The sequence below is a fragment of the Schistocerca gregaria genome, chromosome 2 (genome assembly GCF_023897955.1).
Source record: "Schistocerca gregaria isolate iqSchGreg1 chromosome 2, iqSchGreg1.2, whole genome shotgun sequence".
In the NCBI taxonomy this organism is placed as follows: Eukaryota; Metazoa; Arthropoda; class Insecta; order Orthoptera; family Acrididae; genus Schistocerca; species Schistocerca gregaria.
In genome coordinates, this window is record NC_064921.1 from 720224371 (window position 1) to 720242089 (window position 17719).

Genomic DNA, 17719 nt, shown 5'->3' on the forward strand with positions numbered 1-17719 from the left:
AAAATAGCAACTGCCTGTCAGTTTGGCCCCTGAGACCCAACATCAAAAGAGAAAGCTGCCAGCTGTGGTTTGGTCAGCACTCTTGTCTCTGGTTTCCAATGACCAGATGTCCTTCCTACCATTTGCTGCCATTGTGAGTGACTGGCCTCCTCACAGTCCAAAAGTTCTCGTTCATCTCCATGTGAAATGAACAGAATTATGATATGCATGCATCCTACTCCCTATCATGTACATACCGGCACATAAATCTGATTACTTACTTTGGATGACAGTGTAATGTGGTAGGAAAATGACATTAATTTGCATGTTTGTAAATTCAGATTTTAGAAATGCAAGATAGGCTGTTTTGATGATCCATAATAAGTGTATGAAGAGGCACACCTTACAATCCAACATCTGATTCCATAGTCTGTGTCTGACCTTAACTCTCTAGTAGGCACACCTACGTATAAAGTGCGCTAACCACAAATAACATTGTTGTGTGCCATTTCATTGTTCCTTTACAAGTGTATGCCTGTACCTGTTCCTTCTGTATTACTTCAGCTGACACAGTGTTAAGTTGTGCTGTCATATGTCCAGGCCAGCAGCAGTAATATAAAATAAACAATGAGCTAGGTGAGAAAAAAATTACCATCCATGCAAGAAAATGACACAGATTCCAAGCTATCCACACAATCCCACTATGAGGTAGTTGTGTGCGAGATAATTAGCAGTCAGTAGATTGGTTGTGATCTAATGCAATTATGCTATTTAATGCTTCAAGTGTGTTATTACTGTGGGATATGTGACATCAGAGTGATATAATGAAAATTTACTTTATTATTGTGTAATTAAACAGCGATTTAGCTCATATAATGTAATTAATTAAATGAAGGTTAAACTGTCATTTTGCTCATATGTGTTTATCTTGGTATCATAAAGAAAGCTATTCTTTACATGTGTACTAAGTATGTTGCACATCATATGTAATCTCCTCAAATCTCTAGGTCAGTTTCAAACATATTTCTTGCTCTTTCTGTTTTTGGAGAACTCATTTGGTCTTTTTCATTCCTGCTGCCAAGTCAGTATTCTTCCATAACTCTGTCTTCTCCTCCTTCTCTTGCTGTTGTGTTCCAGGCCCCCATGACTAATGACCAAAAGTCCTTATTTTCTTTCCATTTCACTTCACTGGTCCTCACAAAATCTAGATTTTGCCTTCACATTTCCCTTTTCAGATTTTCAAGCTTCCCTACCACATTGTTCAAACATCAAACTTCTCACATCCTACACTCTGGCTTGTAGAATGTAACCTTTTCATTGGTTTTTTAGTCTTTTTCACCATGGTTTCCTCTCCCTTAGGAGTCCCATCCCACAGATCTGACTGAGGAACTAAACCTAAACATTTAGCCATTGGAGAGATTATCATGAAACTTTTTTAGTTACCAGCCACGTGCCCTGTGGATACACATCATGTGTCTTTAATGCCATCATTTCCATTGCCTTCTGCTTCCTCAGAACAGTGATCACTGCCTCAAGGGAAGACCATTACTTTGGAGCTCTGTACACTTCTCTAGCCTCTTTCACAGGGCAGAACAAGGCTGACTTCTCATATTGGAAGTCTTTGGCCAGCATTGATGGTGATTTTTCTTCAAAATTTTAGCAGTGGGTAGGATCAAACTGAGGACTTGTGATGTGCTGTTCAGTAGTTCAAGATGCTGCCTCTAGGCCGTGGGTGCCCTGTCTGATTATTCCTATCCTTTCCCAGTCCCCTGCTCTTCATAGTCTCCAAATGACCTTATCATTGATGGGACAAAATACTGTAATTTCCTTTCTTCCTTGTTTCTTGAATCAAGACTCTCAGTTGGCATTCCTAACATCCTATTTGTGTGATTAATATGAGTTGAACTGCGCAAACTGAGATCAGGAGTGGGATGGCAATCTTTCCAGATATCTTTCTTTGTGTTCACTTTTGCAAAGTTCTTTCGTTTCATTGACTTGTTCATGTTATGTTCTGTTGACACTTGGATGAAGAATATTTGAGAATCAGTTGCAAATAAGTAAATATATTACTCACCACCTTTTATATACTATGCCAACTGCTGCATGTAACCAATGTGAAGTATTAAACATATTTTGTACGAGTGTAAAACCACTGCACTGACTAGTATACTGCCTCATACGGTGTTATTTTGAAAATGAGTTGTTGCTTTGTTATTGCTGTTATACCCTTCATCATGTTCACTTACTTCCTATTTACTGCTGTATTCTTAACATAAACAAGTTTACACTGTCTGACAGAAGGCTTAATTTATTACAAACATTGTCTGACAGAAGGCTTAATTTATTACAAACATTCATACTTAGTGTAATACTGAGCACGTTCCCTCCCAGAGTGTGTGTCCATGTTGTTGTTGTTGTGATCTTCAGTCCTAAGACTGGTTTGATGCAGCTCTCCATGCTACTCATACAGTAAAGCTGCATGCCCTCAGGAAAAATTACAGCTGTAGTTTCCCCTAGCTTACAGCCGTTTGCAGTACCAGAACAGCAAGGCCATTTTGGTTAATGTTACAAGGCCAGATCAGTCAATCATCCAGACTGTTGCCCCTGCAACTACTGAAAAGGCTGCTGTCCCTCTTCAGGAACCACACATTTGTCTGGCCTCTCAACAGATACCCATCCGTTGTGGTTGCACCTACGGTACGGCCACCTGTATCGTTGAGGCACGCAATCCTCCCCACCAACGGCAAGGTCCATGGTTCATGCGTGGGGGGGGGGGGGGGGGGGGGTGTCCATATAATTTGCAAAAGGAGTTAGTGAGTATAGCATTCTTACCAAAAGTATTCAAATTTCAGGGGCTCCCCATATCTTGCCATATGCTCATGGGCAACATGTTAAAGCATTCTCTCTTTTATTTTTGGCATTCTACAATATTTTGTCCTTATTTTTGTAGCCCGTCCTGAAGTGCTCCCCTGTTACTCAGTGTTCACCCCTTGATAAATTTATAAAAGTTGACTTTAATAGTTGGTAGTTAACAAGAATATTCTTGATATTAAATTTTACAGATCTATAATGCGTGGCTGTGACAATATGTGTACCTACTGTATTGTTCCTTTCACAAGAGGAAGAGAACGGTCACGGCCAGTGGATTCCATACTGGCTGAAGTGCGACAGTTATCAGAACAGGGTATCAAAGAAGTGACCCTCCTGGGTAAGACTTATTTTTAATGTGTACAATGATATCTGTATTAATAACTTAATTTTCACTAGTGTTAGGACTGTGTACCATTCCTGCCGGTAGGCAACACATTTTTTAATCAGAAAGAAAATGAACATGCAACTGAAAATACAGTAAAAAGTGATGTGACTTAAGCCATCCATTCCACTCATATTGTACTCCTCCTCCTCCTCCTCCTCCTCCTCCTCATCATCATCATCTTCCCTTGTCCCTTCTTGGTGTCAGATCAGTATATATCTTAATATGCAGTCTGTTTGTTGCAGGGCATTTACTTTCCACTAGATTTCTAACTGACGATGTCATAAGTTATCACTTTGATTAATTTTGTGCTGAAAAACAGTTACATATTGTTTGTAGTCTTTTATCAAATCCCTTAATGATTGATCTTGACATTTGCCTCTCTGGGGCTCTCTTATTTACCTTTTTAATATAGACCTAGCTTTTGCATGTAGACGACAGCTATGTTTCTACATAAAATATTCTCCCATAGGCCATAGAATTGTTGCAAAACTATCTGCTAGTACTTCACTCCTTCATGGTCATGTGATTCATTATGTTTTATAATTAAATCTTCCAACCATTCTTTGCTTGTGCCAACAACTACTATGATGTCCCAGTCAGTGAAACAAGGGTTTCCAAATTGTGAAAGGAAATGTTACTCCCAGCTGGCAAGCAAGAAAACAGCACCAATATGTGGAAAAGACAAGTGATAAAATTAATAGTGGCTATGCAAACTAAATCATATTGACATCTTTAGTACAGAAATGAGTGTATAATAATAATGGCCAAAAATGGAACAAGAATTAAATCCAAATGGGATAGTCACATATCTTAAAAAAGCAAAGAAAATGATCACTACCCTCACTCCATCAAATTGTTATGTTTAATGAATACTTATTACAATGACAAATACCCTCCATGTGGAAAGAAGCTTAGTTTATTATTGTGAAGGTGGTGATACAGGCAGCCTAGTAGCATATGCTGATTTTCCTATTAATCATACAGAAGGAGTTTCAGATGTAACTGTCATGTAAAACACTTGCATCTCACTGAGGACTGAAAGGAATTGACTAAGATCCACATGGTTTCAATATAGAAAGATTAATTGATATCTGCTAAACACACACTTCAAATAGTGGACAGTATCAAAGATAAATAGAGTGAATCCTGTCTGAAATCAGCACTTATGGAAATACACTGCCTGACAAAAAAAGTGAAGCACCCAGAAGGGAAGGTGGAAACCAAATGAAACTTTACAGATTGATAGTGTATGTGATGTTATTTCAGTGATTACAATATTGAGTCACATTTATAAAGAACTTGGCTTAATGAGCCCACTTATCACTATGATGTTGCACACCTTCTGGTGTGAACGCCTGCACAAACTTGTTTGGGAAGCATGTTGAGACAAGCAGCCCCACAACTGTTGGAACTGGTCCTTGATATTCTGGATACTGGCAATGGATCAGAGTTGACATCTGAGCTGGTTTCACATGTTATATCGGTGATGTGTCCAAAACACCAAAACATTGAAAGAATGGGACTTCTCCCCTGGTGATGCCCATAATCACCAATTTAGGTCACTGGGCAAGTGCAGAAGTATGATACATCAATGAAAACAGTGTTATGCCATTCATCAGCTGTCCATTCTTCCTTGTCACAGCACCAGTCCAAATGCAGCTGTTTGTGTTGTTGTGTTTATGGCACCATTCATGTTGTTGTTGTTGTTGTTGTCTGCAGTCCTGAGACTGGTTTGATGCAGCTCTCCATGATACTCTATCCTGTGCAAGCTCCTTCATCTGCACCATTCACATGGGAATGTAATTCCCTAGTCTGGATGCTGCTAGTTTTCAACCAGTGGTGCAGGATGACACAGAATGTTGCAGAGAATCCAGTACTTATTTGCGGGTAGCTGGCATAGATTTGAAAGGGTTACGGTGTGTTTGGTCCTCCCTTATGATTGTCAGACAAGATCAATTGGAACCTTGACAACAAGTATGTGTGGCTTCACATTATCATACAGTCCAACATCAGGTCACTATCACATCTCAATGCCACATGAATCTCTATGTTGCTTGATTCAATGAGCCAGCTAAATGGAACTCAAAATGTGGCCCCTTTCAAACTATCTCACATGATTGCTCAGCATATCTGTGTTTATAACAGTGATGCCTCGGTATCTGACACTGTTAACGTACTTTGTATGTCCACTAGGCCTGGTAACAATGCTAAGCATGAATGACACTAATGCATCTGGTGCCATTCTACCTGTCACAGAGAATTGCAACTGTAGTGTTTCAGACACCTGCCAAAGATGTGTACGTGTACCAAGTTACATGGACATCTGATGACTTCTTCTATGTGCTTTGCTTTTTCGATCAGGCAGTGTATATTATGATACTTTCATTTCTCAAGAAGTGCCAAGATGCTTACTTAATGTCCTGAGCACTTACAACTCTGGAAGATCATTGTATTTGGCTACCCTGAAACAACTTTCAACCTGCAATACAACAAAGAATGGGTCACAAGCTTAACAGCACAATCTGTTTTCTGTGACCCAGTGTCAGAGCAGGAGAAAACACCTGTATTAAGATTAAAGAAATGTGCAAGCTTTTGGAGCCAATGACTCCTTTTTCTATCAGAAGGGTTGATGTGGGAACAAGGAGAGATGCAGGAAGAGAGTCTTTCCTGCTCATCCCGTCTGGTAAGTCTTCTCTGACCCGGTGTTCTGGGTGACTTTTTCAAACTCTCCCCATTTTCTAAACTTCACCAGTCCTTTTCCTCCATCACTCTTCATTCCCCTTCAACCCTTCTGCTGAAGGAAGTCTGTTGGAAGAAGGAGCCACCAGCTCCAAAAGCTTGCACATTTCTTTAACATGCATGTGTGTTTTTTCTTGCCACTACTTGGTTAGGAGATTTTTTATGTATCTAGTTGTATTATATTTTCAAAAATTGACCCCCTGCACCCTATTTAATTGCTACTGACTTAAAGCTCATGTTGAATGTGACATAGGAAATAATGGTTTGTGCCATATATTACTTTGAGTTCACAAATACACGAAGCCATACTCGAAAGTTTTTTAGTGCACTAACACAGGTTATCACCACATAATTCTGAATTCAAATGCAGATAATCCACTGTGTAAATTGAATAATAGTTCTCTTCGACTGCAGATCAAGTGGTTACTATGGTCACTTTAGCTATATCGGCATGTCAGGATCATGAACTGTCCATCACACACTGTAAATTTGCAATGAAGTTCAGCATAAAAATTCCGCTATAAACACCTTTTATGTAACGTTCCTAGCATACTATCCTATATAATACTGGGACAAAATTAAAATCTTACTTTGTTTCCTGGTCATGAGTTTAGTAACCCTGCTGGATGTATTGATAGTCTTAACATTGTGCATGTCTGGCTAGGACCAATGTCTCAGGCTTGTCATCTGAAATTCTCTAGTAGGCCAGGAAACGGCTCAGTGGTTGGCTGACCCTTAAATGTTCCTTCACTACCAGCTTCATCTCCAGCTGCAGCCAACTACTTGGACTTGATTAGACTTGTATTTGGACAGTGGCTGCCATGATTTGCAATTTACTGCATGAATAGAGGGATCTGCACTCAATGAACTGGTATAACATTTGTGCATAGTGTCATTTGATGAGGGGGAGGGGTGCTGTCCACCACGATATGACTTATTTAGTACTGTGTTTGATATTATAATTGCAATACAAGTACACAAAAAACTAGCCCTGCTCGGACTTTGATGGTTACATATGACTTTCTCTGCATATGAAACTGCAATGCACTGTTCCTCATTGTCAAGGTGTACAGTGCTGTACAAAGACCTATTTCTATATGGAGAACAACATAGACTGAAATTTCAACAAAAAATTCTGGCAAGAGCCTACATAACGCAAAGAGAAGCATACAATTGGATATCATATCATTACACCGAAGATAAAGGATTGCATATAATTATGTTGTAATGTTGCACAAACACAATATTAGTATCCCCACCAACCAGCTTTTAATTCTCTTTCACATATGGGAAAATACAGACACAGTGAGGAGCATTGTAATAAGAACAAGCACACTGAATCATGGGTTACATTGACATACAGCCTAACACTAAAGCATTAGAGTGACCAAGGATCCAACACCATAACACTAAAACATTAGAGCGACCAAGAATCCAGCCCACTGCCTGTGCAGAGTGAGCCTCTTTAGGTCATTTGTGAAGGTGTGCACTGTTTAATTATACACCCTGACTGTCTACGATTACAGCAAATTAGGCTACATTTACGAGTTACATTGACATAAAATATATAATGTGTTAGAGAGAGTCATGGAAAGCTCATGGATAGCTTCTCATTGGATAAAAAAGGAAATTATTGCGTAGAGAAAACATTGCTTAGCCAGTTCCAAATAATTAGTTCTATTACAGACAGAAGAGCCAGAGTCTCTTTTACCAAATGTTCATCACTGCTTAAATTGAAACAACTGGAACAGGCCTTTCAGAAATTGCAAAGAAAAGGCTGTGAAACTCTTATTTTTTATAACCACTGCAGTTTTATTTGCAGCATCAGTACACAACATGAGAGGTACTGAAGATGAACAAAGATATATAAATGGAGATGGAATGGATGCGTGAGAAATGAGAGAATCAGAAAATAGAATGAGAGAGGTAAACAATTTGAAGAAAAGGAAGGAAGAGATGCTTCAAAATAAGAAAGATAAGAAATGAGGTAGTAAATCCAGGATATTTGTGAAAAGCTAGAATGTGTGTGATGAGGTTTCCAAGTGTCTCAAATCATGAATCATTCACCAAAGACACTGGTTTTAATTCTTATTTTGATGATTTGTTGAGGGATGAACTCGCTTAATGTCTAATTAGTTCAGAGTTATAGATGTAGCCTTATGTTATAAGACTGTACACCTTGCTTCGTGCCTTTAATGAACAGGTCAGAATGTGAACAGCTACCGTGATATGTCAGCAATTGATCATTATGGTGGTATACCTAATGAAGAAACACACCTTGCAAAGGGGTTTCGCACAGTCTACAAGAACAAGAGAGGAGGGCTCAGGTTTGCCGATCTGCTGGACAAGATTTCTCTTGTTAATCCTGAAATGAGGATACGATTTACTTCTCCACATCCCAAGGATTTTCCTGATGAGGTAATGTACATATGACATAAATCAATCTGAATAATTTGTGCATGTTGCATAATGGAAGTGAAATTTAAAAATAAAGTATTGAACCTTGGGATGTGTAAGTCAGACGTATGACATTTGTTTATAATGCATTTTATGTAAGAGAAGCAACTGAAATAAGATGTTTTCATTAATCACAACAAATGTGAGATATTCACCCTCATCTTCAGCTGCTAATTCACAGATACTTCATGTTTATTTCTGTCTGTTATGCCATACTTAGTACCAGTTGTAAAGGAATTACAACTTTTAATCAGTTAACAAATACAGTTTTTTACGCTCCCATACCAGCTGTTGAAATGTTGTTAGATGCAATATAAATAATTGCATTTTGCATAGAGAAAATCTACTGACCAATTTGCAGCAAATGGATACATAAGTAAAAATACAAAACATGAGACTAAGTCACTAGATATCACTTTGTACATTGATGTACATTGACTGTACAGCTTAGTGTACACCCCTGCTGACAGGTGACACTTTCTCTTTGCTTATGCAAGGTTTCAGCATTATCACACTGCATCATATGTACCAAAGAAGAACTGTGGTGTGTACTCTGGGTGATTTTTGATAGTGTTCTGTGAACAGGAATTTGTAGAAGAGTTCCAGTATAATATAGGGCAAAAATAGATTTTTATCATCATTCTATTATTAATTTTTATCAATTGTTTACTCCATTTTATCTAAGTATCCCTCCATGTATAGAATGTGTTGCATAACAGATACTTATTAACTTTCCTTTTGAAATAAGTTCATTTTACTAATCTCTTTAATCTCTATGGAAATTTTATTGTGTAGTATTATTTTTCAATAGAAAATGGTGTTTTGAATTTTAACTTTACTCTTTCTCCGTCAGTTTGAATGATCTTTACAATGAGCTTAAGTACTATTTTTGGATACGGTGATACTCTTATGGCTCTTCTCTGTAGTTTAAGCACTGTGTTGATATCTTATGAATTTTGTTCCCCAGGAAAGAATTCCATAGCTCAGAACTGAGTTTATATACAAATAGTATGTAACTAAAAGACACTAGCTGTTGACAGGACTCTTAAGGGCATAACATGCTGATGAGATACAGTTTGCAAATAGCTTTGTGTGTTCACACCATATCAACTAAGTATGAATATTCATTACCAGAAATTTTGCGTAGTTACGCATTCTATTTAACTTAAGTGTCACTTACCCTCCCCCTCCCACCCCCCTCCCCCCCCTTCCCCGCTTCCCCGCCTTAAAACTGAAATTCATGGCATTTGTTTCCAGTATGTTCAATATCACTTTATTGCATACTGACCAGTTATAAACTTCATTGAGGTTTTGGTTCGCCTTCTCTGCGAGAGGGTGATGCATTTTCTCAGAAACGGTAATACTGTTGTAATGAGCAAAAGATTTTTTTCCCCACTACTAGCACTATTGAGAACCTGTAGAATTTTTGTGCCCCCACTGAGTAAGTTCTCCACGATATTTCAGCAAACGGACTCATAGCAGCAGCAGCAGCAGCAGCAGCACCTAGCTGTGAACTGCGGTCTCCAGTGTCTGTGGTATTGTTTTTGGGCACAGACCTCACTGTTCAGGAACACTTTGCCTTTTCTCGGCTCAGTATAGGGTTCCACGATTGCCTCAGTTTGCAGGTCTGTGTCTTAGGTAATTAGATCATCTTAGAGCTTAATTTCTTTATTACAATCCAAAAAATCACTTTGTGGTGTGTGGTGGAGGGTACTTTGTGTACCACTGTCACTCCCCCCCCCCTTCCTATTCCACTCACGAATGGTTCATGGGAAGAAATTATATAAGTTTGAAATATGCTGGGAAAACATCGGGTCACACTATAAGGAACATCAATGATGTACATTGGTAACAGTATTGGTCATAATATACTGCCCTGAGAAATTCCTAGGTTAATATATTTTAATTCTGGTAAGTGTTTTACGGAAAGGCTAAGCTGATTTGCAGTATGTGTTATCTCTACTCTTTGTGTGCTGCCTGCTAGGTACAACTGGAATGAGTCATTAGTTACACCTATATTCGTAATGATACTAGCTGATTTAGTAGAATCATATGATCAACAATATCAGAAACCCTAGAAATATTTAAACATGTGCATGTAAAACACTCATCTTTGTCAACAGTGTGAAATACCGTTTTTTGTGAGTTGTGCTGTTGCTGATTCTGTACTTCTGTCGCTTTGGAATCCAACCTGTGACTCACTTAGACTGTCATATTTGTTCAAGTAATTCATTAATTTATCTTTTGTGATTGATTCTATTATTTTTGAGAATGATGACAGCTGAGAAAGGGGCTGGTAGTTTTCTACACCTTCTGTATTACCTTTCTTTAGCAAGAGTCACAACTCTTGCTTGTTTTAAATGCTGTGGATATTTCCTCATGTGAATGACTCATTTATTATTTTTGTTGAGGGAGCTTGTATATTCCGTATGTATTCTTTCAGCACACATGTCGATGCTTCATTTAAGCTTACTGACTTTTTATTTTGTAGGCTTTGTGCCGTTTTACTGACTTCATATTTTGTGGTTGGTAGTAATTTCTCTGCAGTACTTGAAAAATGTTCATTTACGTAGTTTGCTAGGTGATGTGGATCATTTATTGCTTTAGCCTCCCATACCAGTACGTTGTTTTGCTTTTGTCTCTCCTGTTTCCTGTTTAATGTCATCCCAGGCTGCGTTCTTTTATTCTCTGCAGTGTTTATTACCTTGTCATTAAATGTCATTTTTGCATCAGTCAGCACCATCCCATAAATTTTTTGTACCTATGATAGAAATTTAAGAACTGTGGCTAATTGTAACCCTTTTTCTTGGAACTGAGGTATTTGAGGGTTTGGGAGGATTTGGTAATACCTGCTGTTATCCATTTGTTAAACTTGCAAGACATTTTCAAAGGTAAGTGTCACTGAGACTGTGATACTTACCTTTGAAAATGTCTTTCCTGAATTCAGTTTGAATAATGTTGAGAATTCAGAGAATTTCCCTTTTACGTTAGCTTCTCTATATCTTTTATCCGCACTTTGGTTTGCTATTTTTCTGGAAAAATTTTGTATCAGATTTCTGATAAATATGTTTTGTAGGTCTGCTTTTAGGCATTTGATCACTTGGTTGATTAATGGTGCAGTCATTGTAGTAAACGTTGTTGCACTGCTTACCAACAGGTACATGCTAAAACTAACAAGGACATTTCTAAGGACATTACTAGTTCCATTAACGATATTTATGTTTGTGTTTATTTCTCCACCCAATATTACATTTACAAGCTGTGACATGGTCACAAGTGGAACATGGTTGCAAGTGGAACAGTGATCTGAAAATGTAGAATAAATTTATTTATTTCACATCTATGATCACAAATATTGTGGTCCTCAGAGAATTGATTCTGGCTACCAATGACCGTCTTCAGATCTGCAGCAAATCGCAAATACAACTAGTGGGTGTCTAAAGCTTAAAACAATAAAATAGGCCATGAAGAAAAGTATTCCTGAGATACATGTGAAAATTATGTGTTTTAAATGTGATGAGGCATACCTGTTTTTTATAAAAAACATGGTCCAATATACAGGAGCCATAGTGGTCTATAGAATGACCAGGTTCTGTAACGACTTTTACACCTCATAAGCCTACTACACACTTTACTTACTGTATTCTTCTTTTTATTTTATATCATGTAACTATATTAGTAAGAATATGTGTAGTGTCTGACCAAAGGTCAATTTCTGGTGGAAACTGAATCCGAAGCTGAAGGTTTAATAGCCACAAGAAATTCCGTTCAAGATTGGCAAAATGTGAATAAAATGATTATTTAAATATAATATAAATGATATATTAAAAACAAAGATTCCGAGACTTACCAAGCGGGAAAGCGCCGGCAGACAGGCACATGAACAAAACACACAAACACACACACACGTATAATACGTAATATAAATGATATAATGAGATGATTAAATTTATTTTGCACTTGTCAGAAATAACAACACTTTGAAATAAAGTCAATTACAATATTTCTTTGCGTAAAAAAAGGGTACTTGAACTATTACAGTTGGAAAACACATAATAATAGCCAAATGAATCTTAAATTTCCATTAGCATATCTATCAGTGAAAAAGAATTAACAGAGTTACTGTAAACAGTCTTATGTTGTCAGCTAAAAATAGTAATTGTCCACATTTTCACCAATCAAGTTAGATCACCTGTCCGCATATACCTGTCCTGCTACACTGAACAATTGTTCACAAGGAACACTTGTAGGAGAAGCAAATAAATATTTTAGTGCAACTGGGCATAGGTAAGTATATGGACTAGAAGCCCAATTTTCATGAATGTCAGCATTCTTCGAAAGCAAAGGTTCTTTTAAAAAAAATTCTTGGATGTTCTTTAATAGGTGGATAGTGATGTTCCCAATCCTACTCATTACCACTTGTGACAGATGATGGAAGTTTATCATGTGAATCCCATAAATCATCATTTTTTGAGGATGCAGTTTTGATATCTGCATCTGACGTTGAACAGTAAGGTCCAGGCTCATCAACATCTGTGTCCATATGAGCTATTTGAATTGATTGAGACTCATTCTGTTGTAGAAATGATAATATTTCAGTCTTCTTGGTTTTTGTTTCATCACTAATCAAATACTTCGTTTTAAAACAGGGATCCATTAAAGCTGCAACCAATAAATGCAGAGTATTTCTTGCATAATAAAATCTCCTTTTAACAAACTCTCACAACTGGGTCTTGAACAGTTTTACATTTTCAGGATCTTCATCTTTTGTGGTCAATTTTCAATTAAGCATGACAGTCAATGGCATTATTAAAGATACTGATGAAGAGTCACCTGAAACATCAAGTGTTACTTGATGAAAGCATTTAAGTCTGTTATACAGTAGCTTATTTCTACCCATTCTTGTGCATTTGGGACTATTACCCCACTGCATTCTGCCATGTATAAATTGATAGCTGTCTTTTGTTCAATGAGTCTTTCCAACATTAAATAAGTGCTGTTCCAGTGGGTTTTGACATCAACAATCAAAATGTGTGTGAGTAAGTTGCAGGTTTCTTTAAATGTGTTTAAATATTGGAAAGCTCGTTGACTTCCTTTAAAATGTCCTACAATTTGAGACTTTTTTTTTTTTTTTTTTTTTTTTTTTTTTTTTTTTTTTTTTTTTTTTTATTATTATATCCATCACAGCAGCATCTTCGACTATAACATCATGAATAACTTACCTGCAGCATATGAGCCACGCATCCACTGTAAACAAAGATTCCACAATGCATAGCTCCTTGCATATTAAAATATATATAATAAATTTCTTGGGAGTTTGAAAAGTTAATTTATTATTATTACTAAATATCATTCTTTTTGTTATTATTTTTCTGGAGTGCTCGTTGTGCTAGGAGGTGCCTGTGTGCCTTGCGAATTTATTGTTCATCATAAAATTATCACAAACAGCAGCCAACGATGTTGAAACTAAATATGTGAGGTGAGAAACTAAATACGTGAGGGGAACAAATATGCCATTTCACATCTATAATTGCTCTTTGGTTTAAAATTAACATTTTTTTCATCAGTTTGCAGATGACTTGTCGTATTAGGTGTTAAAACTCTTCATTCCTAAAGAGAACAATGATGTAAGATTCTAACCTTGCAATACATAAATGTAAAGGGACACAAGAAGAATATTTTGAGCAGCCTATACATAAAAGTGCATTTATTTTCAGAAATTAATAGAATATAGTGCCTGCTGATGGTTGCAGAACAGTGATGAACATATGATGAAATAAATCAAAAATTATGGTTCCAAAAAGTGGCACAAATAACTTTTTCTGTAGTGTCAGAGCCAATAGCAAGACATAAATATTTTTGACCTTGAATTGAAATACAACTAACTAAGGAAGTGTAAATAAAAATGAGTAATTTGGAGTTCTTGTGGGTCAGTGCATGCCCCTCTGCATGGAATATATCTTGAACACCTGTGAATGTCAGTTACAAACAACGAGTGCTGGCCACTTGAAAAGTCATATCAATTAGAATATTGGTCTGTAGTGCTTTTCACAAACTTATTTTTTTCCTCCTCTTGGTCAGTTATCAATTTTCACTATCATATCATAAAGCACTGAAGTAGATAATCTAATTCACATACGAAGTTGTATTTACTGGCGATGGCAGCTGACAGATATAACACAAAGTACTACAGTCAGTGCTAAGTATGTGAAAGCTTCACAACTGTTGGAGTTTAACTGTTAGCAGTCCACCGTGCAGTTCTAACAATTAGTTCAATATCAGTGCTTGCTAGAAATCTTCGGCTTTGGCCAAAACTTTGGCATATTTTGGCTGAAGCCAAAGGTTTGGCAGAAAGTGGGATTTTTGGCTAAAGGTGGCCAAATGTTTGGTTGGACACTAAATATGTGTATCCCTACAGTAGCAACATCTTGTGAGCTTGCAACACAAACATTTTGTGGCTACTGTACGGCAGTTTGTTTTGAACTGTTGTGCTGCTAACAAGATGACTCTAGTATATACTATAATTTATATTTATGTGAAAATGTTGGCACTGACTTTGTGTTTAGCATTTGACAATGCCACTATGGCTCCAGTGTATTAGGACACATTTTTTATGAAACAGGAATGCCTCATCATATTTAGAGCACATAATTTTCACATGTATGTCACGAATACTTTTCTTCATGGCCTATTTTATTGTTTTTAGGTGTAGACGTCCACTACTTGTATTTGCGTTTTGCTGCAGATCTGAAGATGATCATTGCTGACTGAAACCAGAGGTCTGACAACCTACAATTTCTGTGATCATAGAAGTGAAATAAATTTATGGTCTTTGTACGTGAGATTTTATCTGAAACTCCTTTATTTTCTTGAAGGAAAAAAAAGGTCCATACTACATCTGAGTTATCAATACACACACAAAATGATTAATTTCTTGTTGACGTCTAGCTCTGTTAAATCAATAGCTGATGTTTCAAAGTGTTTGTTTCCATTTACTGTACTGAGGTGATGTCATGATTTAAAATTAGTTCCTTTTCTGATATAAATGCATGGTCCTTACCCCATTGAGGTAGTCCTGCAGTACTTTCGTACAACAATAATACTACATCTGTGAGATGAAATAAACGTATGGCCCTATTGGCCAGGAGACCCAGTCTGGGATCGTTTGGCCGCCTAATGCAAGTCTTTCTATGTTACACCCCTCCTGCGATTTGTGCATCACTGGAAAAGAGATGTATTCATAAGGACAACAAAAACACCCAGACCTCAAGTGGAGAAAATCTCTGACCCAGGCGGGAATCAAACGCAGGACCCTGCAGCCTAGAGACAGCGACACTTGCCACTAGACCATAATTTGTGGACTTTGCATTTCTGTGCCTCTACACCAGTGCTGATGATGAGACTCAAACTACTGTGCAGTTCAAAGATTGGACCCCAACTTCAAATTGCTGTATTTCATTTTTCATTGAGTGTATGTTATAATGAAGGATTGTTAAGCCTTGGAAATGCCCTGTGTTACTTTTTTCAGTGGTTTCTTTTTCTTTACATGTAGTGTATATGATATTTGGTGTGTTAAAATCAATCTTGTCATTGTTTATTGTGCAATTTTTTAAACTGCTGAAGATACTCTTTAGGCAGAGGAACCTTTTGTCTGGATTTATCATAAAAATGACCTACCTCTCCTACCCATGACAATAGGTATTTGACCATGCATGGCCCGAGATCCAGCCCTATGCTTTGATGGATCATCTGTACCAATTTCCCAGCCCTGTTTGGATGTAGGTCATGCCTAGTAAAATCCCATGTATTGGTAGTACTGCCTGGTACCAGAGCAACATGTGCAAAGTCAGCTGGCATCAGTGCCATCTTTAAGTCCATGTTTATTTCCCTCACAGCTTCTTTAAGACATGGTTAATTATGATGTCAGAACAGCTCGACAAAGTATACAGTGGTGCCACAAATCAGGAAAGCTGTCATGTTCAGATCACACCACCTAAGTCTTAATCCCCCCCCTCCCCCTCCCCCATCCAAATGGTTACCCACTCACTCAATGTCACTGCATGGTACTCTTTTGAAAAATCCTTGTATAAAGACCCTAAGTCCTCTATCATTTAAATCACCCCTGCATTATCTTTGAAAATGCTGGTGGCCTGGTAAGTTGACCCAAAGCTTTCATGCAACTGAGGACCTACAGATTGCCCATGACTGCTACCTGGCAGCAGCACTTTCTTGTTCCTAATGTTTGGACATTCTTATGCTTTCTGATCTTGGTTGAAATGTGGTGCAAGCTCCCTTCTCATTGACCTACCTGAGGCTCTTCTCCACTTGCATCTGGCAGTGGTAGATATCTGTTTTAGTGTGGATAGTTTATTACTGGATCATGTTCTCTTTCTCCGTTCCTTCTTACTGGCTGCCAGTTCCCAGCCACCTGCTTTACCTCAATCTACCTTGGTCCTGATCAGTTCCTTTCCTTTTTTTTCCAGCTGTGCCTGAGGGACCATTCCTGCTCCTTGGTCACAATGGTCCTGCTTTGTACCCTGCAGTTCCAGAAGAGAGCCTCTTCTGTTTTAATGTTCTCCACTATTCGCTAAACTAATATGTAAAAGCAAAGTTTGTGGAGAATATTCAGTTGTGACTGGATTACACATCACCTGAAATTCTAGCAAAGATTTTATCACATGCAGAGGCTAATACACAAAGATGTGAAAAAACTGAAGGAAGACTGCGAATATGTCAACGTGACCAGCTCTAGCCGTACCATCTCCAGGAATTCCAAACATTACAGGAGGAGGACCACCCACAAAGAGTACAGTTTGCACAGAAATATTTACAACAATAGATACTCCAGCCACAATTAACTACAAAGCTGGGGACAAAGTCCCCTAATTCATTACCGTATAATATTTCCGACATTTCTGACTCATGGTCAGTTTTGACGGAAGAATTGAGATTAACCAGGAAGATCATATTAAGTCTGTCCAGGACGTGAGTTTATCTGCATGTAAACAAACATGACATGTGTTTTGTACTGTTGCCACTGTTTTTGTACTGATTTAGAGACATAATGACAGAGGAATGAATTAGTAGTTGTTTTGTTTTGAGAGAATTCGTGTTACTAAAGTCATTTGGTTAGACAGTTAAATGTTTACAATTTGGAAAACTTAAAACTAGCTCGCATCTATCCAACTAATAACTAGCACAAAATGTGTTCAGAAATACTACTGGGAACCATTTAATTGCACTTTTAAAGTGAGAGTACACACTAAAGAAAAAATAAGCAGCCTTTTT

The 17719-nt window shown here is 37.6% G+C and overlaps 1 protein-coding gene across 2 annotated transcripts in view; it reads left to right on the plus strand.

Annotated features, from left to right (window-relative positions):
• Positions 1-17719, plus strand: part of LOC126334850 (CDK5RAP1-like protein) — a 107477-nt gene that overhangs the window by 37741 nt on the left and 52017 nt on the right. For both annotated transcript variants that reach the window (XR_007564779.1, XM_049997518.1), the window contains exons 4-5: positions 3042-3187; positions 8178-8392. Coding sequence is in view for 1 of the 2 variants with exons in the window: in XM_049997518.1 (XP_049853475.1) it covers positions 3042-3187; positions 8178-8392 (361 nt within the window). In the remaining variant the exon portion in view is untranslated. The remainder of the gene's footprint in view (positions 1-3041; positions 3188-8177; positions 8393-17719) is intronic.